This window comes from Erythrolamprus reginae, chromosome 2 (genome assembly GCF_031021105.1).
Source record: "Erythrolamprus reginae isolate rEryReg1 chromosome 2, rEryReg1.hap1, whole genome shotgun sequence".
Taxonomy (NCBI): Eukaryota; Metazoa; Chordata; class Lepidosauria; order Squamata; family Dipsadidae; genus Erythrolamprus; species Erythrolamprus reginae.
The window spans coordinates 183,769,866-183,794,526 of NC_091951.1; the positions used below are offsets into that span (position 1 = coordinate 183,769,866).

At 41.1% G+C, this 24,661-nt stretch overlaps 1 protein-coding gene across 1 annotated transcript; it reads right to left on the minus strand.

The window, feature by feature from the left end:
- Positions 1-160: 160 nt before the first annotated feature.
- On the minus strand, positions 161-22,226 carry LETMD1 (LETM1 domain containing 1). Its single transcript, XM_070740718.1, has 9 exons — positions 21,935-22,226; positions 19,064-19,215; positions 17,360-17,475; positions 13,344-13,426; positions 11,250-11,436; positions 9,473-9,574; positions 6,039-6,191; positions 4,171-4,267; positions 161-1,282 (listed from the first exon to the last, which is right to left on the minus strand). The coding sequence occupies exons 1-9, from the start codon at positions 22,219-22,221 to the stop codon at positions 1,209-1,211; spliced, it is 1,251 nt and encodes a 416-aa protein (XP_070596819.1). The 5' UTR covers positions 22,222-22,226; the 3' UTR covers positions 161-1,208.
- Positions 22,227-24,661: the final 2,435 nt, after the last annotated feature.

A 24,661-nucleotide genomic window follows, 5' to 3' on the forward strand; every position in this document is an offset into this window, starting at 1 on the left:
TGAACTTAGTATTCACTGGTTATTCTATAGGAGGAAACTACTATTCATAGTTTGAGTGTTCTCAGTAATTTATGACTCACGCTCAGATACTCAAGGGGAATCACAATAGTGACATGTTAACATACTTAATTCAAAACTCCACAATTAAAAGATCAATGCATTTTTGTTAGCCATTTTGCCATCTTTAATGGTAAACATTTATCTTTCAAGTAAAATACATACAATATATACATTTCTCACACATTTTATGATTAGCTCAAATATAGACTTCAACTTACACATGCCGTCCAGAATTCCAGCTTCTGGTATACCACATGCAGTCTATTTAATCCCCCTCTTTTCTCACCACTAAAGGGTTTTTCAAGTGTGCTATACTTAATAATAAAATTCCTGCAAATCTTATGGCTCCTGAGAGACCAAGATTGACTCTTCCCTCTAGATAAGAGAGACAAGTGCTATCTCAGCTGTGCCTTGGGTCTTGAGAAGGGCTTTAGCTTCAATACTGACCTAACATTTCCATCCTAGACCTGCTAACAATTGCAGCTGGAGAGAAATACAGTCCCTAAAACATTTCAAGACAAATGGGATGAAAGAAATATTAAGACATGTGGATCTTTCTCTCACTCACCCACACACAGCTTTATCTGGCAAGACTGAAATCACATAAAGTGGTATGTGACTCTGACTGTATATTTAGTAAAAAAAAAAAAAAAAAGCCGCATTGTACCAATGTGTTTTCTGCAATTGTTCATTTTTTGAAAATACATTTGGACCACTTCCTGACCAATATGAAACAAACTTCATTGTAGCCATTTGAAGGAGTAGAATATCTTTCCAACAAAAGAATTCATCTCAAGCATTATTAGCAAGACTTTGGACTGACAAGTTTGAACAGACATCCGTTATACCCTGATGATCCAAGAAAAGGGCCTGTGAGGTCATAACTGAACCAGGCTTAAATGCAAAGTTGGTGAAATATACAGCAGAGGTATTTTGTTGTGCTGTCTTAGCAATTGTCTTCACTCAAAACAGCCAGTGGGAGAATTTTATTCGTATTGCAACTCTTCATCTAGTGCCAACTCTACACTAACACATTCACTGACGTTTCTTCTGCTGGATTCTTGCCTCCTAACCGAACCACTTTTTCTGGTTCACTCTTCAGTCAATATATATCATATATTCAATAATCCAGAAGGGGCTGTTTTCGGTTAGCTCTTAGAAGAACGAGTGAAGTTGATAGAAAGTAAGACCATCGCGTGTGCCAAGAGTGAAATCTCAGAGTCTGAAAAGATAACACCTTTTTATTTCAATGGATTATATTTGCTAACATTTTAACATTGACTTTGATTGCAAAGAGCTTTTTCTGACATACAGAAATAGGAAGGAGACAATTCTTGATCCCTTCTGAAAGATTAGGAAGAACAAGACTTACCTGATTCGCTTACAGCAGTGTTTCCCAAACTTGGCAATTTGAAGGGGTCTGGACTTCAACTCCCAGAATTCCCCAGCCAGCAAATGCTGGCTGGGGAATTCTGGAAGTTGAAGTCCAGATCTCTTTAAATTGCCAAGTTTGGAAAACACTGGCTTACACATCAATAAATCATTCATTTTAAAAATAAATTATTTCAGGTTCAGAAGGTTAAACACAAATTTTATTTTTGCTATGGTTTTCTAGCTAAGAACTTTATTATTTTTACAGGTAGAACACTAATCTTTCCTGGTATTGCAGTCTAAGCATTTTTCTATTTATAGCCATCTTCTCTGTGGCCCCTCCTTGCAATGCACCTGTCTGCTTGTTTCCATTAACTTTTTGTAGCAATGTCACAGCTTCTGACATGACAAATTCCCACAATTTGATCCTCGATACACAGAGAAATGGCCCATGTTGCCCCAAGGTAGCTGTGGACAGTGTATTTCAAGAATTAAAATGTGACACGTTTCAATCCTCTGCATAACTAAGCGTACAGAAGTATCAGTTGTGTATTTTTCAGCCAACGTTTATTTTTTGTTTTGTATAGTCCTTCCCTTTATTAACCTTAAAATTGTAAATGACTGGAATTCATCTCTTTTTCGAGTTTGTTTTGCCACATGAGGTATCACCTACTCAAACATTTAATTTATTTAATATATTGAGTTTCCTTTAAAAAAAAAAATCACTATTATAAGTTTAAATGAGACATGGAGAAAAATAAAGATCAGGGACAAATGATCAGAGAACATATTAGTGAGAAAGGAGGGGCATAAGAAGACCCTGAAATGCTTAAGTGGGTTCTTCACTTGGGATTTTGATCTTTGAAGTCTTTCATCTGGCCAAAAGCCTTAAAAACCTTTATTAAAAATGGAAACAGATATTCATTTTGTGTCATTAATAAACTAAAGCAGCAAGAGCACTCAAAAGTGCAGGACATCACCTAGCCAGAGCTAAATGTTACAGTGATCCATCCTAAAATATTATACACACAAATTTGACAGAGTTAAATGGAGACGTGATAAAGCAGTCCAAGAACTCATCTGATAGTATATATGGATGCAAATAGTCCTCAAACTTACAGCCACTCATTCAGATATGATTTGAAGTTATGGCGGCACTGAAAAAAGTGATTTATGAGCGGTTTTCACATGACTGCTGTAGCATCCCCCACAACCACACGATCAAAATTCAAGTGCTTGACAACTGCTGTGGTCATGTCATCATTTGTCATTTTTCCAACTGGCTACAGACAAGTCATTTGGGGGAAGGAGCCAGATTCACTTAAGGACCAGGTGATTTGCTTAACAACTACGGCAAAACAAAGGTCATGAAACAGGGCACAATTCAACTTTCATGCTTAGCAACCAAAGCTGTGGGCTCTGTTGTAGCTGTAAATCAAGGACTACCTGCATTACCTATAGAATTATACATTTGTGGATTGTTAGAAGAGAATCCCCATTTTCCACTACGATTTTCCAACTTCCTTCGGAGTTGCTTGTTCAATGCCTGACATTTACCACTGCAGAGTAGTTTTTCCTGACTTTAAATTAAGGTTTCTATCCCAGATATTACCAAGTTAATATCCTAAAGGAATTCTCTTCTGCTGTGTGGCATACAATTCTACTTAAAGCTTTTTCTACAGGTTAAAAACCACTAATTCAGCAACCATTCCAAGTTACAAAAGTGCTGAAATGAGTCAGTTTACAACCTGTCAGTATTTTGGCTGTCCCAGCACCTCTGCACCTTCTCACTATAAACTTGGTGCTGGCAACTATCCCATGTTAATGATAGTTGTAGCACCCCTGGTCACATGATCATTTGCAACCTTCCCTGTGGCTTCCCACAAGCAAAGTCAATGAAGGGAAGATTGCAAGTTGTCAGGATAAGTCTCCCCGATTCGGCAGCAGCCAGCCGCCCTGGTTTGGCACTCTACTGGTCACCCATGCGCCAACTCCTTCTCCACATGGCAGCAGCCACTTTTGCCACCCACACAACCTTCCCCAGCTGCCACTTAGCTGCCCAGTGGACTGTTTGTGAACCTACTTGGAACTTCCTGTCAGCTTTCCCACTGACTTTGGTTGCTGGAAACCCACATGAGGTTGTGAGAAGGTCCTTGCTTAATGCCAACAGAATTGCTGGGATTGCCTCTGTTAAGCAATGTGGTCACCTGACATTGCTTTATGACATCACTTAGAGAAGGATATTCCCATCTCAAGTATCATTGTTGAGAACTACCATATGGCTTATGACCAGTACAGTTTGTGACACAATAACTCACCCTAGCAATAATACTTTTTAACAACAGCATTTAGTCTTATATACTGCTTCCTAGTGCTTTTACAGCCCTCTCTGTTTGCAGAATCAGCCTACTGCCCCCCAAAATCTGGATCCTCATTTTACCCACCTCTGAAGGGTGGAAGGCTGAGTCAACCTTGAGCCGGTGGTGAGATTTGAATGGCTGAACTACAGCTAGAAGTTAGCTGAAGTGGCCTGCAATGCTGCACTCTAACCACTGCGCCACCCCGGCTCATCATTTTAATTATTAAGAGATTCTGCTTTAATATTCTTCACTTATCTATGGTTAACTCGGTTTTAGGTTTTATTTCTACAGACAGTTAGGCAGAGAAGGGTGGGTATACATTTTGATGTGAGAAGAGTTATAATACTAATCCTCCTTCCATTAGTTCAGCCAATCTTACCTCTTAGTGAACAGGAGAGTGATAGCCACTGGTTCAACCAGAGCCTACAATCAGCTGGATCAAGATGAACGGAATTCAAGCCACGGGTATAGCACGCCTGCAAAAATCAGAGGACCCCCTTGGAATGCAGCAAGATGCCTTCGTGTCACAAAGAATCATCAAATCCAAGAAACAGCTGTTTTGATGTTACATATAAGAGACATATAACCCGCAGTTGCAAACAGCCCCAAATATTTGGAGCATTGGCTTTAGCATTTTGAATTTTACTGGTATTGAGCTAAAAATCAATACATTTAGGGCCATTGGGAAAAGGAGCTAATTCCTCTATATGTTTGTATTTGTGTAGAACAGGAGTAGGCAAAGTTGGCTCTTCTATGACTTGTGGACTTCAACTCCCAGAATTCCTGAGCCAATCATGCTAGCTCAGGAATTCTGGGAGTTGAAGTCCACATGTCATAGAAGAGCCAACTTTGCCTACCCCTGATCTAGAGCATTAATGTATCCCCTCTCAGCTTCAAAAACAGATAGGGAGGCACCCCCTCCATTCCACAGCATTCCTGTACAACGGGGAGCAAGGTAAGTGCACACAATTGTCCAACTTTTGCCCACACTATGCTAAACTAATTTATACCTGGTTTGTTGAACAAGTCACCACATTATAGGTCCATGATGGCAAACCTATGGCACGTGTGCCACAGGTGGAACATGGAGCCATATCAGGGCACGCGAGACATTCCTGTTTGCACACTGGCCAGCTAACATTTGGCCTTAGGGAAGGACATTTCGCCCTCCGGATGCTTCAGGGAAGTGCAAAAAAACCCCCCAGCCAGTGGGCAAACTGGAACTTTGGAAAACGGGCTTCCGGTTTGCCCATTGGCTGTTTTTTGCACTTGGGCTTCAGGAAGCTTTCCTGAACCATCCAGAGTGCAAAAAACAGTACAACGGGCAAACCGGAAGTGCATTTTCCAAACTTCCGGTTTGCCCATTTCCCCATTTTTTTCACCATCCCAAGCCTGTGTGCATGCGCAGGGACAGAGGAGAATTGTGCCCATGTGCAGCCTGGGGGGGTACACAGGCGGAGTGATGGAAGGGGGTGGACACATGCCACGCACGCTAGCACACCCAGACACCCCCCATTTTGGCAGGCGAATCAAAAAAGATTCGCCATCACTGTTATAGGTGATAGAAAGTCTGTATCAGTTTCGAGACTGGTAGCTCTGACTATTACTGTATTTTTCGGAGTATAAGATGCATCTTTTTCTTCCCAAAAAGAGGCTGGAAACTTGGGTGTGTCTTATACTGCATATGTAACTTTTTCGAAGCTTTTCCCCCCAGCCTTAACTAGGTGCTAAGGATCTTCCTGACTTCCTATTCCCTCCAAATATGGTTTTTTCAAGCCCTAAATCTTTGCAGGCTTGCTTTCATTCCTACTCCCCTTGAAAAAATGGTGCTTTTCAGCCCTACCACGGTGGTAACGATCTTCCTGGCTTGCTGATTTTTTTTTTTTAATTCCTATTCCCTCCAAAGTAGGTTTTTTCCATGCCCTAAGTCTTTGCAGGCTTTCTTTCATTCCTACTCCTTCCGAAAAAGGCTTTTTCAGCTCTAACCAGGGGGTAAAATAATATGCTGAAGCTGACCAGACTAAGGACGCTAGCCAGATGAATAACTGGTAGGTACATTCCCCCTGAAATTTTTTTTTTCCTTCCCCAGAACTTATATTCTGAAAAATGCGTCTTATATTCTGAAAAATACAGTACGTGTTTGTAAACTGCCCACCGCTTATGAGGGTTAAGGCAGAAGATGAATAATAATTAGTTCAGGGTCAACCACAAGGCCCAATAATCCCCCTTCATACGAATTTATCTTACCACTTGCACCTCTTCATCCGTCAGTTGACTTACTCCGAGTTTCACCATTGCCTGGTCCAGATAATGCAGCTCAGAGAGATGGCTCCTCAAGCGATTTCTCAGGAAGAAAGAGGGCAAGCGCGGCGTCAGGAACAAAACACGACTGAGAACTTTCTGAAGAAAACAAGGCAAAGATAACAGTAAAGCGCCCAAAGGCTTTCAGACCAAAATGCTTTACTGTGAATCTCCATTTCTGAAACATTTTAGCCTATGGACAAGGCAGTAGGGAAGAACAATGATGGCAGATGCAATCACATCCTGATTTAAATCCAACCCATTGTTGAATATGGAGTTTTAAGATTTGCAAGTAGGAAGAAATTAGTTCCCCCCCCCCAATCCTTTTAGACAAAGCACATGAGCAGAAACAGGAAATGTCAATTAACAGATTCATCATAGACAAAGAAGGCTTTTAAGCAGTGATCCAATTTCATGCCTTTAATTATAATTTTATTACAGTTATAAAAATATACAAGTGAAAATATAGGAAAATAGAGAAGGGGAAGAAGAGAGAAAAGTGGGGATTAAGGACCCCCCCCCCAAAAAAAAGAATTAATTTCCAACTCTTTTCAGTGCAATAGAATAAAAACATTACAGCCTCTGCTAGCTGCCTGAACCCCAAATATCGGGCAGCTATTTTGAAAGTTAGACAGTGGATTAGGGTAGTGATGGGAGAAATACTTAGTTTGAATAGCCAGGATAGAGATAAAGATCCAAGAGAGAAATATGGGAGGCAAGTCAAAAATAAGAATAAGAATCAAAGTACTGAAGCAGACAAGAGACAATGGATAGAAAGGAAAATGTTTCTTTTGTTGTATTGTTTTGTTTTTCTTTCCCTTCTTTTTTAGAATGTGTATGATTAGAAGTTACGTATACCAATTAGAAGTTAGGTATACCAATGTTCCCTCATTTGGTATACCTACGTTTATATAATGAAACAAAAACAATAAAATGGGAAAACTAGAGACTGAATGATGGTATTCTTAAGTACCATCATGGATTTGCAGCTGGCTGAAGCGTAAATATCAGAGGGTTGTTGTTAATGGAAAGTATTCTGAGCAGAGCCTGGTTACAAGCGGTGTGCCACAAGGGTCTGTTCTGGGTTCTATTCTTTTTAATATGTTTGTGAGTGACATAGGGGAAGGTTTGGTAGGGAAGGTTCGCCTATTTGCCGATGACTCTAAAGTGTGCAATAGGGTTGATATTCCTGGAGGCGTCTGTAATATGATAAATGATTTAGCTTTGCTAAATGAGTGGTCAAAGCAATGGAAACTGCAGTTTAATGTTTCCAAATGTAAAATAATGCACTTGGGGAAAAGGAATTCTCAATATGAGTATTGTATTGGCAGTTCTGTGATAGCAAAAACTTCAGAAGAGAAGGGTTTAGGGGTAATGATTTCTGACAGTCTCAAAATGGGTGAACAGCGCAGTCAGGCAGTAGGGAAAGAAAGGAGAATGCTTGGCTGCATAGCTAGAGGTAATACAAGCAGGAAGAGGGAGATTGTGATCCCACTGTATAGAGCGCTGGTGAGACCACGTTTGGAATACTGTGTTCAGTTCTGGAGAACTCACCTACAAAAAGATATTGATAAAATTGAACGGGTCCAAAGACGGGCTACAAAAATGGTGGAAGTTCTTAAGCATAAAACGTATCAGGAAAGACTTAATGAACTCAATCTGTATAGTCTGGAGGACAGAAGGGAAGGGGGGGACATGATCTTAATACAAATAGATGCAAAGAGTGAAATATGGGACATAAGTTAAAAATGAACATGATTGAAAGCACCAAAGAGAGATGTTGGATAGCAAGAAAACGTCTTTTAATATAAGGTGGTGTTGTGGTTGGCTCTGGCCCAGCTCCTGCCCCAAGGAATGTGGAGGTGGATGCAGGGGAAACATCAACATGTCATAGGCCTGTTTTATTGCCGACAGAGTCAGGGAGTGAAGTTTCCTCGGAAGAAGAAGAAGGTGGGGGTGACTTGGAAGAGGGGAGTTTGGCAGGCAGCCAAGGAGGAGATCAATCATCCTTATCATCCCTGGATTCGGAACAAGAATGTATGACACATCCACGCATGCGTAGAGTGATGCATAGGAGAAAACAACTGAAGGATTATTATAGGAGATAAATGAGGCCACCTGTGGTTGGGTGGGGCTGCTGTAATCAGTGATACAGATAAAAGAGCAGCCTGCTGTTTTAGCCTCATGGAAGTTTATCTGATTCATAGTTTCATCAGGATCGTGGTTTTTGCTGTTCAAGATTGTGTGTGGACTTTCTGGACTTTAGAATTGGACTCAATTTCCCAGTTATTGGGTGAGCATTTGGATTGCATTTAACATGTGCCTTGTGTGTACCAGAAAATCCCTTTGACGTTTAAAAAGGGAGCTGTTTCTGTTTTTCTGTTGATAAAGACTTTTGGGTTTTCCTTCTATCGTGTGGTGTGTGTCCTTCTGGACTAATTATCCTGTAATTACAGGCGGTTGAGACATGCTGGCAGAACAGGTTGACATGATTGAAAGCCAGAATGGAGACAGAAATAAAAGAACGGAACAATATTAGTATACACATTTTATGTAAATAAAATAAAAGCAATAACAAAAGGGAAGTTTAGAAATTGAATGGTGGTATTATGTATGTTTAAACAATATGGTAATTGGCAATAGGACAATATATTAAAATATGGCATAATTTAATAACAAGACACTATAACTTAATATAACATGGCCGGCCAGGAAGGAAGTCTTTGTGACGTCAAAGCTCCGCCCATGGAATTCCCTATTGGGATTCCCCACCTCCTTTCCCGCCTCCTAACCGGCCCGACAGCTCCGTGGCTCTTTTGAAAAGCTAACAGCCGGGCGGCGGGGCTTCTCAGCGTCCTCCTGAACCTGAATGCCGACCCCGAACTTTTGGCGAACTTCTGGGTTCGGCATTGGGAGAAAGCTGAGAAGCGCACGGCTGTTTCAAAAGGTGACAGCCGGACAGCGGCGGGTTTTTTGCTGCACGCATTAATTCATTTTACATTGTTTCCTATGGGAAACAATGTTTCGTCTTACGAACTTTTCGCCTTACGAACCTCCTCCGGGAACCAATTAGGTTTGTAAGACAAGGTATTACTGTATAAGCAGGATGAATGTAACAACTATGATTACTATTACTAGTTTTATCCATATTAAAATGTATGACATTCAGGTGCCACACTGTTCACTCATTTATGTATATGTAAAATAAAATAAAAAACTTGGAAAAACCCAATAAATTTATCTAATTGGCAAATTCCAAAGTCAAAGTTTTTTTTTCCTGTCTCAAGCACAAAATTTAGAAATGCTTTCTAAGTACAAACGAAGTTAGATGTATTCTTTTCTTTGATGAAAGCCAATTTTATTCCTAAAAAGGCACCTACCACATGCTGAACTGTGAGCTGTTGAATACCAAAGGGGTTCCCCACAAATAAACTCCTCACAGCTTTAAGCTCCATTACATCTGGATGAAATCCTTCCTGAACCTTGAAGATGAAGAAAAAGAAAAGCAATTTTCCCCAAGTATAAAGTAGGACCTGATCCCCTGCAAAACTAAGGCAACTACCACAAATGTTTAATACATTCTCCCACCAGACTTTTCTTTACTTTATGCCAAATTTTACCTTACTGCATCAGAAAATGTCAAATTAATGTCTTCCCAACACCTTGCTACAACAGTCAATTGGTACCTTGTATGTAAGCCTACATGCTACCAGGATTTGCTTATTTGTTTCTTTCCATTATAACGTATGCTGACATTATTTTATAAAGCATTATAAGTACATCTTCATAGTGACTTTTCAACAGTGTCAAGCCACTAAAGAACAAACATTCTTACACTTTTGCCTAGAGGAAACAAAGTACAGTATATAGGATTTTCTATGCAACTTGATCATAGACTCGCCTGCATGAATATTAATGGGAAAATGTATCATATATAACAGCAATTTCTGGAAGTGTTTATTAGCTTACTTTAGAAAGGATGCCAAGCATTGATTCTCCAGTTTTGTTCATATATTGTACAAGATGTGGTCTACATGTTCCTAATTTCTGAACCGAACTATTGCAAGATGGTACAGTAATCATCAACTTTCAATTATTTGTTTAATGACCATTTCAAGTTAGAATGGCATTTAAACAAATCTCTACAGTCACGTGATCAAAATCTGGGCACTTGACAACTGGCTGCCGATCGGTTTCTGGTCACAATGCAAAGTGTTGGTAATGACCTTTAAAGCCCTTCATGGCATTGGACCAGAATACCTCCGGAACCACCTTCTACCGCACGAATCCCAGCAGCCGATAAGGTCCCACAGAGTTGGCCTTCTCCGGGTCCCGTCGACCAAACAATGTTGTTTGGCGGGCCCCAGGGGAAGAGACTTCTCTGTGGCGGCCCCGGCCCTCTGGAATCAACTCCCCCCGGAGATTAGAACGGCCCCCACCCTCCTTGTCTTTTGCAAGTTACTCAAGACCCACCTATATCACCAGGCATGGGGGAATTAAGACATCTCCCCCAGGCTTTCTTATACAGTATTTTATGTTTGGTATGTATGTGTTGTATGGTTTTTAAATTGTTGGGGTTTTTTAATATAATTTTATTATTAGATTTGTTCCATTATTATACTGTTTTTATTATTGTTGTGAACCGCCCCGTGTCTTCGGAGAGGGGCGGCATACAAATCTAATACATTTAATTGAATTGAATTGAACTGGAATGCATTTTATGAGAGTCGCCCTGTCTGGGAGTCATGTGATCGTCACTTGTAACCTCAGCCGGCTTCCGACAAAATTAATGGAGAAGCCAGATTCTCTTAATGACCACATGATTCGCTTAACAACTGTGGCAAAAGGGTAGTAGACCAGGACAAAACTCACTTAACGGCCTCACTTAGAAAGACAAATTTTGCGTAAGTCGAGGACAACCTGTTATTGCACTATAGAGTTGTAATTTAATAGAACTGATTTATGTTTTACTAAATTACTACTCTATTTTATATGAAAGAGTGGCTTAGTGTATGTGAATTAAGCTAGGACAAGAAAAAGAATTAAAGTTAAACTTCTTTTAAGAGGTAGCTCGCAAAAAACAAAAAGTCTTTTTTTTTTAAGAATAACGTTTTAAAATATCCAGGATTGCTTCTTTGTCATTGGAGAAAGAGGTACCTTTTTGCAGAGGTGTAGCATCCGTTGGTGAAGCTGAGGCTCATGTGGGAAGTGAGATAGATGTATTAGACCATCAATCACTTCAGTATATACTTCTCTCCTCATATTGTGATACGTGTTCAGAAACTCAGCTTGTTGTTTAGCAGTCCAGAAGTGGCGTATTAAGAGCTGTCTTGGGAATAAATACCTTGGGAAGGAGAAATTGTTTGGAAGAAATGACTTACTTCTAAACCAAGACAACTAACAAACACAAATTTAGGAATACGTATACAGTGATACCTCGTCTTACAAACGCCTCATCATACAAACTTTTCGAGATACAAACCCGGAGTTTAAGATTTTTTTGCCTCTTCTTACAAACTATTTTCACCTTACAAACCCACCGCCGCTGCCGGGATGCCCCGCCTCTGGACTTCTGTTGCCAGCGAAGCACCCGTTTTTGCGCTGCTGGGATTCCCCTGAGGCTCCCCTCCATGGGAAACCCCACCTCCGGACTTCCATGTTTTTGTGATGCTGCAGGGGAATCCCAGCAGGGGAATCCAGCAGCGCAAAAATGGGCGCTTTGCTGGCAACGGAAGTCCGGAGGTGGGGTTTCCCAGTGAGGGGAGCCTCAGTGAAATCGCAACATCGCAAAAACACAGAGGTCCGGAGGTGGGGATTCGAGGACTTCGGTGTTTTTGCAATGCTGCAATTTCACTGATGCTCCCTTCTCTGGGAAACCCCACCTCCAGAATTCCGTTGCCAGCGAAGCGCTTGTTTTTGCGATGCTGGGATGCCCCTGCTGGGATTCCCCTGCAGCATCGCAAAAACACAGAAGTCCGGAGGTGGAGTTTCCCATGGAGGGGAGCCTCAGGGGAATCCCAGCAGCGCAAAAATGGGCACTTCAGCTGGCAAAAGGAGTGAATTTTGGTCTTGCACGCATTAATCGCTTTTCCATTGATTCCTATGGGAAACATTGTTTCATCTTACAAACTTTTCACCTTAAGAATCTCGTCCTGGAACCAATTAAGTTTGTAAGACAAGGTTATCACTGTATTATACATTTACAATCAAATTTTGTCCAAGGAAAACTAAACGTTGCAAGAGGAAATGGATTTTACAGCTTCCACCCACGGTGAAAGCTTTTACTTAAGATAATTTCCACTCAGGGAAGAAGAAAACAGCAGTCTGGCAATTGTAACCATGGCCCTGACATCCTGAAATCCTATGGATTTATTCTTTTGGAAATTAAACCAGGTCTTGTTAAAAGCCAATCTTCATACGACTGCTGAAAATGTACTTAAGAAAAAGAAACATGATAACTTATATTGTCAATATATCTAATAAAATGTATACTGTCAAAAAAAATATCTGACCTGGAAATACATATAACCTTCTGAGATCTAGCTCTTCAGTCTTGGAAAATTCTAGCCTTTGGAATTCTTTTCCCAGATGCCATAATTTAGGAGCCCGGCCAGATTTACCTTGATGATTCCATTAATAGCAAATGTGATTCTTATTTGTCTCTTCTTCTTCTTTGTAGTTTTATTACTGTTTGTTTTCCAATGCATTTCTTTTAATATTTTTTGTAAGCCATCTTGCACCCATGAAAAGTGGGCAGAAGGTTTAATAAATACACCAGTTCTGTTCTTGTGCAATATATACCATATTCTATGCTGGCAGTCACAGGCTTTATCAGTAGACAAGAGTGGCCTTTAATCATATTTTAGTTCAAATTTGCTATAGCTAATCGGCCTTATATCCTGTTTCCTTTTCTGAAATGAAAAACCACAATGTTTTGGCAAGGCCAAGCTGCTCTGCCATCCAGAAATATTGGGCCGGTAAAAATAAGAACAAATTCACCTTACTCATGCTTCTTTATCCTTCTTTTATTATAGAAACAGGACAGGAGAAATGCCAATTGAAATAAGTGTTTTTGCGCACACAACTTTTCCCCCCCTGTTAAACATTTCCCAATCTTTAAATTTATCCTTTTTTTAAAAAAAGTGAGCATTTTAAAGGCATTTAGCAATTACATTGGAAGACAAGAGAGGGCAAAAAGGCTGTATTCCAGTAAATCTTTAAGATCTAGATAAAGACCAAACTTCTACTTACATAAGCAAAAGAACCAAATAGTTGGCGAAGGGTGGGAGAGAGAGAATCCCAACAGGAATGGCTTTAATAACGTCCCTGCGAAACTAGAGGAACAATGCATAGTTACTATTATTATTAATTTCCCCTTAATGCAGGAAACTACTTATTACAATTGGTCATTTTTGGTTCTTTAGCATTTTAAAGTTGTTATAATTCCTTACAAACTTTATACTACACTTATAGTGGCTATAGTTACAGTATTGATATTAGCTTACCTGTAGATTTTAGTGACAGTGATTTTGTATTTCATAATAGCTACTTTAACTTCATAAATTCTACAATTTTACCCCAATTATCTCTGTTATATTCACTTTTGTCTTTCAAAACATACTCTTAGTAGTCTTGATATCATGATGTTATATAGTTTCGGTTAAAGCTCAAATTTCAGTCAATTCTTTTAGCATACAGGCTAGCAGTCCGCAAACTCATTAATCACGTAATCAAAATCTGGGCACTTGGCAACTGGAATGCATTTTATGAGAGTCGCCCTGGGAGTCATGTGATCGTCGCTTGTAACCTCAGCCGGTGTTCAATATTTTTTTGCCTCTTCTTAAGAACCATTTTCTACTTAGGAACCTGAGCCCAGAAAAATTTCCCAGGAAATTTGAGAGCAGCACGAAGGCTTGGCCAGTTTCCTGCCATTCTCCCTTTAACCCTGGCTACCTTGGGCTTTTCTGGGCTGCCAGAGGAGCCTTTCGGTGGCGCTTAAGAAGGCTTTGGCAGTCCAGAGCGAATGAAGCATTTTCCTTTCTCTGGGCGCTTGGAGAGGGAATAAACCTCTGCCAGCGCCCAGAGAAAAGAAATGCTCCTTTCGTTCTGGGCAGCAGAGGTAATAAACCACTTTGCTGTGGTGACTCCTTCGCACTGCCTCCCATATACCCGGCACGAAGTTGCCTCCCTCGTGGGAAAAAAGGCAAAAGGTGCTTCGCCCCAGCCGGATCAACTAGGCTTCAGCCAAACCAAGGAGTCACCACAGTGAAGGAAAGGCACAGGCTACAAAGCGAGAGAGCAAGAGAAGAGGGAAGCCCTTCAGTATGGGAAGGAAGAGGAAGCAGGTAGCAGCAGCTGCCTTTCAGTCAAAGGAGCGGGAGGTCCCCCCCCTCTTGCCCGCCTGGGTTTCTCTCTCTGGCACAGTGTATGGGAGGCAGCCTCACGCCGAGTGTATGGGAGGTGGGTGCTCCTCCTCGCCACCTCAGAGTCCCTCTTTTTTTTTTAAGACTTAAAGTTTTGGATTTTTTTATTCCCCTCACCTCACCTTCTTCCTTCAGCAGCGTCCTCCTCCTCTTCTTCCTCCCACCCAAATTCCAAGCTTTTCTTTCTTTCTTAATGGGTTTGCACACATTATTTGCTTTTACATTGATTCCTATAGGAAAAATTGCTTCTATTTACAAACTTTTCTACTTAACAACCTGGTCTTAAGTAGAGGTACCACTGTACAGTGATCCCCCGATCATTGCGAGGGTTCCGTTCCAGGACCCCCCGCAACGAGCGGGTTTTCGCGAAGTAGCGCTGCGGAAGTAAAAACACCATCTGCGCATGTGCAGATGGTGTTTTTACTTCCGCCGCAGCAGCGAGGCTTCTCCGCTGACTCCTGGCGAACTTCCCCGCTTTAGGAGTCAGCGGAGAAGCGGCGCACCTGTTTTAAAACGATCGGAGCCGGCCTGGGGGGGCTTTCCAACAAGCCCCCGAGCCCTCCAGGCCGGCTGCGACGTTTTAAAACACGCGCGCCGCTTCGCAGCTGTCTCCTGAAGCCGAACGCGGAAGTTAGCGTTCGGCTTAAGGAGACAGCTGCGAAGCGGCGCGCGTGTTTTAAAACGTCGCAGCCGGCCTGGGGGGCTTTCCAGCAACCCCCGAGCCCGGGTTGGGGGCTCGGGGGTTGCTGGAAAGCCCCCCCAGGCCGAGTCCGATCGTTTTCAAACAGGCGCGCGGCTTCTCCGCTGACTCCTGGCGAACTTCCCGGGCGAAGGGCGAAGGGCGGGCGAGCGGCGGGCAAACGGCGGGTGGCCGGGCGAAGGGCGGGCGAGCGGCGGGTGTCCGGGCGAACGGCGGGCGAGCGGGTGCTGGGGGGGGCTTCGCCCTCCCGCCAGCAAGAGGGGGAAGACCCAGGGAAGCCGCCCAGCAGCTGATTTGCCCGGCGCCATCTACGCATGCGTGCCCATAGAAAAAAGGGCACGCATGCGCAGATGGTGTTTTGACTTCCGGGTTGAAAAATCGCAAATTAGCCTGTTCGCAATGGTCGGGAACGCAATAACCGGGGGATCACTGTATATGAGTATTGTCCATGGCACATAATTATTCACTCATTACAATAAATCATTAATTTAACCAAGATTTATTTTAAAAGCCATAAATATTTGGATTCACACAATACAGGAAGTTAATGACAATTGGGACTGGAATCTCGATTGTTCAACGATGAGGACATTGAGATGCCCAGATGACTGTTTCACTCAATGTCTGCAATCACGGCACTCCCAGTTATAGTCATCAAGTGATCTCCTGGGTTGTTAAACCCATGGAGTAAAAGAGCTCAACTCCTCTCCATTTGCACTTAAGTGCAAACAGGTTACCAAGCACCCAGATCGCAATAATGTTACCACTGGTGATAGGGTCATTGTACATTTTATGACAGATATGCTCCACTATATATGATCCGAATGGTGATTAGGACACAAGATTATATGGTAGGCTGGATTTTCACTTGGTGCATTGTGTGAATGTAAATCACTGTGGGGTTCTAAGTCAAAGTTTTATGCCTGATGGTTATGCCAAGAATCTAGGTCAGCCCTGAGGCCGTAGGTCATGAATTCCTTGCCCTAATTTCAAAATTCTGTGCAAAAAAATCAGTCCAGGCCTCTGATAAGAATTGCCAGTTATTTCCCCCCAGCTTTGGAAAAGTGTGACATTGTGTCAGGAAATAACTGTTAGAAAAATGGGTGGCTTTATATTTGTTTTAACTCTAGCCCCATCTCCTGCTTGTCATTTCCTCTAAACATAAAACAAACTCTAGATTATTGCTGAATGAATGAAGCCTTAGAAAGATGGATGGGTATTTCAAACACAAAGTATAAAAAAGAAATTTATTATTTAATAATACATATATTGGTTGCGGCAAGAATAGTATTTGCACAGAAATGGAAAGAAAAGACAATACCAAAAGATACTGAAGTATTTAAAAAAATTATAGAATGTGCAGAACTAGATATGATGACTAAACATTTAAATAATCAAACTGAAACAGAATTTTATAAGATATGGAATAAAGTATATGACTGGTGGAATTTTAAAAATGGTATTAATAGTTAATTGTAAGATAGAATGAATTAGTATATAGTATAACTAACTTAGAAATGTATATTCTTTCATTTTTCCTTTTTTTCTGTATTATTAACAACTTCTTTTTGTTTAAGTATAGAATATCTTAAAATATAAAGAAATTTAAATAATAAGTTTAATATTATAAAAATAGAGTTGAATTCAATAAGAATGTAATGTACATGTGTGGTATTTCTGCTTTGATCTGATTACAGTTAGGTTTTTTATAATTCTGTAATAGTTAGACTTCTATGATAAGCGGAGCAATGGTAGCTCCTTAAATGTTTAATGTTGTCTGTCTTTGTCTGCCCTTTTGAAAATCAATAAAAAAATTTATTAAAAAAAAGAAGAAGAAGAAAGATGTAGGGGGAGGGATGCTCATTTCTGATCATTTCAAAGAGGATCATCCGTAAAACAACATTGTATCAAACTACAAACATATTTCCAGCGTAGATGTATTTCTCATTACCTCAAGTAGATCATTTTTGTTAAAATCCTTGAACGTAGAAGCAAAACGGTATGTACCGTAATATGTAAGATAATTCCTCGTGTATGTACAGGAACTAGATACTGCCTAAAATTAACCTGTTAATTTCAACATCTAGCACAATTTAAGCTTCAGAAAGTCAACAGGAAAGAGAGAGCATGGAATATAAACCCACCTGTCTTAGTCTCTCCATTTCCCTGTAAGGAAGTTGATGGAACTGGATATTTTTATTTGACATGTCTGCCTTTATTCTTCTTATTTCTTTTGCTTCTGAAAAGAAAACCTGTAAGCCTGAACAGAACATATAATTATTTTCAGATTTCATTTCCACTTTTTTATTGTGCATCTGAAAATATCACTACCCACTACCCTTCTCAATTACAGTTCCTTGTCCCAAAGGTGCTTTTTCAAAAGGCAACTGGACTGAGGGGTTTTTTCCCTTGAGGATAAAGAAGAAAATGTTTCACATTTCATCCGGGAAGCTTCATCCGTTAGAAGCTTCTTGGATGGTTTCTTCTACTTCCTCAAGGAAAAAAACAAAACAAAACAGTCCAGTTGCCTTTTAAAAAAGCACCTTTGAGACAACCATGACCTGGATGACTGAGAATCAGCAAAGACATACAGTTCCTTGTGTTCATTGATTTCAGGGCCCACTTTGACCGTCTTGCCCAATTTCTAAACAATCTTGGTCATGTAATTGTTTCCCTCCTGATTAAATGGCATGCCATAGAATAGTAGCATTGATAACAGTCTTCATAGTATAAGCTTCTTCAGCCCCTCTTAGGGGGAATGGGAGAAAACTGTTGAGAAATAAGCAGACATTCAGCTATGCTGCCTATTCCTATACATGTTTTTTTTCCTTTTCTTTTTACCATTCTGCAAAATCCACTGGTTTCATAAAAGGGATTTACACACACACACACACACACACACACAGAGACAACTTCATTCAGAATGTCAGCATATAGCCCATTTGTTAATCTCTTCCTCCTCAGATCAAACTCTGGACTAATTCAGATTTAATGGAAAACACTTCTTTATTAAAAAAAAAAGAACAAACTGTTGGGAGCCTTAAACTCACTTATTACATAGAAACATAAAAGATTGACAGCAGAAAAAGACCTCATGATCCATCTAGTCTGCCCTTATACTATTTCCTGTATTTTATCTTAGGATGGATATATGTTTATCCCAGGCATGTTTAAATTCAGTTACTGTGGATTTATCAACCACGGATTTATTCTTTCTTCTCTATTTCCCTCTTCCTCTAGGAATTAATAAATAACAATTAACTATTGTTCTTACCTCTATGAATTAACAAACATCAATTACCTAAGACTTCTGAGCCTAAACATGTAAGGATCAAATTGTAAGGCTCTTGAAACATTATAATGAACTATTCCACTTAAATTGGAAGGATGCATTTTTAATATTTTCCTTGTAAATTTAAAAGAACTGGGACGGGGAGGAACAAGCATGAGGACCTTTCATTATACTAGAATTGGGTACATTTATCTGGAATTCCGCATATGTGATCAATTGTTATAATTAATATACGCACTTGTTTGTGTACAGAATAATATGCAGAAACACTCCAATTTCAGTTTGAAATGGTTGTTTTACATACAAAAAATTATTTCAATTAAGTTTTGAGATTCTTCAAAAAAAGCTTTAAAAAACTTTTTATTATTAAATTTATTTGCCGCCCATCTCATTTCAAAACAATTCTGTTAGATACATTTCCATCAGTGCAATTCATTTCAAACCCAAAACAGGATAATTTTAATTTAAAACATTTTACATACTACCAAAATTAAGACATGTTCCTGGGTTGTCTTTTGACTGAAATTATAAACCATACTTTTAAATGAAAACCCACCTTTTAAAAATGTTGAATATAGCTGATAGAAACGTGGGAATTTCCTTTCCAAACAACTTTCATACTTCTGATTCAGGTATTTGAATTTTGAAACCAAAGCAGAGGTAATCTTGTTTGAATTTGCTTTTGAAGAAAAATGGCACACTGGAAGTCTGAAAGGAGATCCGAGTTCAGCACTTGTACTGTCATGTATCTCTTTTTATGCAGTTTAGCTCACATAGAAACAACTTTCATATAGGACTTATAACAGAATAACGGAGAACAACTATCTCTGACTGATGTTTCAAACAGTACAGCTTAATATTAGTACTTTATGCCCACAATGAAAAAAGGTTGCAACACCTTTTCATAGAACTTATACATAATTATACATACCTAGTTTTATGTACCTATTTTTATTACCAAAGCAAAATAACACTGAAATGTAGTTGCAAAGGTTAAGATCTATGTTCAACAAAAATGCAAAACGTGTATCTTGTTACTCAGATGCTGTGGTTCATTAAATATGGTTTTAATATTTTGCTATCAGGAAAAAATTCAAATTAAAAAAATCATTCTAAACCATGTCCAGCTACCAAAAAACAACCCGGTAACAATTAGTTTTACTGTCATTGGCTAGTGTGGTAAACCTCCTTTTAAAAAATGTTTGTGACAAGTGCTAGAACAATGAGAGAATCAATGCTAACCATTCTACTTTCAGCTAACCTTGGAACAAGACAGACATTTTGTACTTAAAGCAATCTTGGCAGGAAGAACAGATTTTCTTCCAAGTAAGAGATCAAGCATTCTTTCCAAAGCGAAATTGTAAATATATGTTGATATTTTATAACTATGCAAAATGACATGAAATGTTGCACTTTATCTGCAGGTAACATACAAGGCAAATATAAAACCATCTTCTTTTGCCTTAAATCTCTGAACATGGAAAACTTATCATGTTATCACAAAGAAAATGTGAAAGTATCCTTAGTTATAAGTAACATTTCAATTTTAGAAATGTTTTCCTTTTCCTGGCAAAAATCACATCAGTGAAATGAAGCATTCAAAACTGACATTCTCTCCATCTGAAATGTCCCCAAATAAAACCTTATTTTTGGTTAACTGCTACTAAAGAAGTAATCAGAGTTCTGAAGGGGAAGGCAGAGATTGTGTTTACTTGGCTTGGCTTAATTTGAAAATAGCATGTGGTAAAAATCCAGTCATTATGACATATTAAATAAACAACTGTTAAAGAAAACATGACATAACAAAATGTATAGCTCACCCAGGGTGTATTTACTTTGGACTGTTTTGAGTTCATATAGTTCAAACATCTTTCTTTTAACACTTGTCTTCCAGGTGGACTGGACTACATCTACCAGCATATTCATAGAATCCAAGACTTGCAAGGGGCTGTTAGCATCCTTAACCCAGTGCTAACTGAAGAACTCTAAATTAAAATATCCCAAAATAGCTGCCTAAGAACGAACTTGATGTACTGTATAACGATTAAGGAATCAGGCTATAGATTGGAAGAGTGAGTTTTAATTCTGCCTAGGCACAAAGTCAACTGGGAGACCTTGGGCCAGTCACCATCTCTCAGTCCTAGAAATTACTTCGGAAACTACCCAAACTGCATAACCTTTGTTTTGAACACATCAAGAAAAAGGGAGCCCACCTCCCTTCTAAGAATTTGTTTCCCCTGTTGGATAGTAATCATCGTCAACGTTCAAGCAGAATCTCCCTTCCTCTAACTTAACTCCTTTAAATTTTGTATGTTGTATAAGTAGTTCTCAACATACAATCAACTTAATTCCTTTAAAATTCTGTATGTTGTACAGTATAAGTAGTCCTCGACTTACGATCACTGTTGAACTCAAAATTTCTGTTGCTAAGCAAGACATCCGTTAATTGAGGTTTGCCTGATTTTATGATCTTCCTTGCCCCCACTGTTTGTCACCGCAGTTGATAAGTTAGCAACCAGGTTGTAAAGTGAATCGAGCTGCCCCGTTGACTTTGCTCATTGGAAAATCCACAAAAAGAGATCACATGAGCCTGAGACACAGCAACAGCCATAAATAGGAGCCGGGGTGGGCTACTGCCCGGACTGGGGGAATGCAGTGGGGTAGCAAAAATGGAGCTCCACCCCAGAGCACCCAATTTGCACTGAAAAATGTTGAAAGAAAATGCAGGGCGTCCTGCATAAGCCACGCACACAGTGTGGTAGTAAAAATTTTGGTAGCCCTTCACTGAATACGAGCCAGTTGCCAAGCCTCTGAACTTTGATCACGTGATCACACAAGGATGCTGCAAAGGTGGTAGCAGTGACAGTCCCCCATCACATTTTCTCAGTGTCGTTCCAACTTGGAACCGTCACTAAGCGAACTGTTCCAAGTTGAGGACTACCTGTACTCCTCCCAATCAAGACTCTCCCAAGGATGTGATGGGCTGCCACCTTAGCCACCTTACCTTCAGGCTGCACCTGCACAGCCACTAACTCTCGCTCTGCGTAGGGTCACCCTGGCTTGCCCTCCTCCTCCTCCAACCCCCCTCCTCCTTCTTTCTTGAAACCCCTTAAAGGATAATCGGGGCCGAATTTCTCCAGGCGGAGATTAAGCGATGCGGAGCAGAACCATTTCCACCCACTGTCTCCGGCTGAGAACTTAATCGGGTTATTTCTGCAAGGGTTCATTCCAAGGGCTATTCTCTCCCCTCGCCTCCAGCACTAAAGGGCTGCTCCCGCAGCTCCCCACCCCCGGGCGTGGAAGTCCGGGAAGAGACACGGAGACCTGCAAGGAAGGGAATGCAAACGGCGGCTGCCCCCATGCCTCCCGCTCTCGCTCTCCCTCCCCGGTATCAGAAGCCGGCGTGCCTCCCAGCCCAGATTCTCACCTTAGGGCCGGCCTCGGGGGAGGCTCTGGTGGGCGTAAAGCCCGGTGAAGGGATGCAACGGGTACGGGAGGTCGGCGAAGTCCTAAACGCAAGCCGCCGCAGCCGCCAGGGCGGCAGCAACAACCCCGGGCAGACAGCAGCAGAATTGGCGCCGCCATGCCCGCCGAAAGACAGGAAAGGTCTTCCGGGGCAGCTGTTCTCGGCCACCCGGGTAGCTCACGTGACAACTCCGGGCGGAAGAAGAAGCGGCTACGGAAAGAGAAAGGAACCATGTGCCCTCTCGGCATCGTGAACGCAAGATGCCACGCAACCCAAATTGACTGACTGACTGATTGACTGACTGACTGACTGACTGACTGACTGACTGACTTCTTTCTTTCTTTCTTTCTTTCTTTCTTTCTTTCTTTCTTTCTTTCTTTCTTTCTTTCTCTGTCTCTCTCTCCCTCCCTCCCCTTTTCTTTCCTTTCTCTCCTTCCATTAAATTTAAATTCCTTAACAGAAAACAACATAACAGGGTTGGAAGGGACCTTGGAGGTCATCTAGTCCAACCCCCTGCTTGAGGAGGAGGCCCTATACCTATGATGGCAAACCTATGCATGTGTGCCACAGGTGCCCCGTGAAGCCATATCTGAGGGCACCTGAGGCGTTGCCCTGTGTCTGCTCAGTGTGCTGGCCAACTGATTTTCAACCACCTGGATGGTGGAGGAGGCCTTTTTCACTCTCCCCAGGCTTCAGGACAGTGGATAGGCCCATTGGGCTTGTTTTTCACCATCCACAGGCTCCAGAGGCTTTCCTGAAGCCTGAGGAGGGTGTAAAACAGCCTAGTGGGCCTACCAGAAGTCTGGAGGCATGTGCAGTGGGGTGGGGAAGCATGGAGAGAGTTTGTGTGTGCATGTGTGGGATGGATGGCATTGCATTATGGGCAGGGGCGGATTGCCATTACCACCAGTGTGCTGCATGCACAGCTTTGGTTCTCTTGTGTGCGTGTGTGCCCATCCCAGCATTTTTTTGCTTCTGTGCATGCACACACACGAGAACCGAAGTTACATGCGCAGTGCACTGTGTGCTACTAGTGCGCCATCCTCTACAGTACTGGTAGCAACCCACTACTGGTTATGGGTGTGGCATGCGCACCCTTTTGGCACCTGAGCAAAAAAAGGTTTGTCATCACTGCCTTATACCATTTCAGACAAATGATTGTCCAGTCTCTTCTTGAAAGTTTCCAGTATTGGGTCACCCACAATTTCTGAAGGCAAGCCATTTCGTTGGTTGATTGTTCTCAACATTAAGGAATTTCTCTTTAGCTTTAAGTCGCTTCTCTCCTTGATTAATTTCCATCCATTGTTTCTTATTCTTGCCTTCAGGTGGTTTGGAAAATAGTTTGAGCTCCTTATCTTTGCCGCAGCCCCTCGAGTGAATCAAGCTTAAGCCGTTCCCAGCCGTTCCAGTATTAAAATTGTATTTTCTTTCATATTCCAACATCATTCAAGGGCGGTTTCTAGATAGGTAAAATCTGTTCCTCTCTCTTACCTATTACATTGGAAGGAAATCAGATGAATGGCAATGAGTGGGAACAGGGCCAATAAAGACGAGATAATAGAATCCATACTCACTTGAACGGTTAGAACAGTGGTTCTCAACCTTTCTAATGCTGCGACCTCTTAATTCAGTTCCTCATGGTGTGGTGACCCCCAACCATAAGTCTAGCCCCAATTCTCCCAACAGAGCTTTAAGCTGATTGGCAGGAAGGTCAGAGGGACACCCCCCACTGTAAACACCTGATTGGTTGGATTGTAGAAATATGTTCCAAGGCGCCAGAATAGAAGCTTTAGTTCCTAACACCATGAGAAATTTGTCTTTTCCCATGGTCTTCTTAGGCAACCCCTTTGAAAGGGTCATTTGGCCCCCCAAGGGGTCCCGGCCCCCAGGTTGAGAACCACTGGGTTAGAACAAAGAAACATTTTGTAGCTAGTGAAGTCCATGATTTTGAGAGGTGGGAGGGCATTCTGCAATTTCCGCACATTCCTCGAGGGCCTACAAAGAGAAAATTACTATAATTCAACCATAGATTGCCAGCACACAAGTCATGGCATGTTCAGCACCCTCCCAAAATGTCTGTCCCATTCTTTATGCAAAAATGGTTGCATTAAACCTAGTGAAATGAATCGAAGCTGCAGAAAATGCTGCAGCCTTTAGTCTGCTCTCTGATAGAGCACAAACTCATGTTCATGTACATAGGAAGTCATTGACTTAAAACCAATTGTTTAGTGACCATTCAAAGTTACATGGCACTAAAAAAAAGTGACTTAAGAGAATTTGTTTCGCCCTTTTGACTGTTGTAACATTATCATGGTCACATGATCAAAATTCAGATGATTGGCAACTGGTACTTATTTATGATGGTTGCAGTGTCCCAGACTCATGTGATCACCTTTTCTGACAAGCGAAGTCAACAACGGAAGGCACATTCAGACAGTGTTCCCTCTAAATTTTTTTTGGGGTGGGCGTAAAAGTATAGTGTCTGAGCGGCAGTCCCTTCGGGACTGGGCGGCACAGAAATAATAAACAAACAAACAAACAAACAAACAAACAAATAAAAAACCCACCCTGTTTTGCCTCAGAGAATTTCAAAATAAAATACTATACTGTGTGTCTATAACAGTGAGCTCATAATAGGGCAACTCTATCAATATCAAAATGCCACTTAAATAGTTGAGCTAGTTTCAA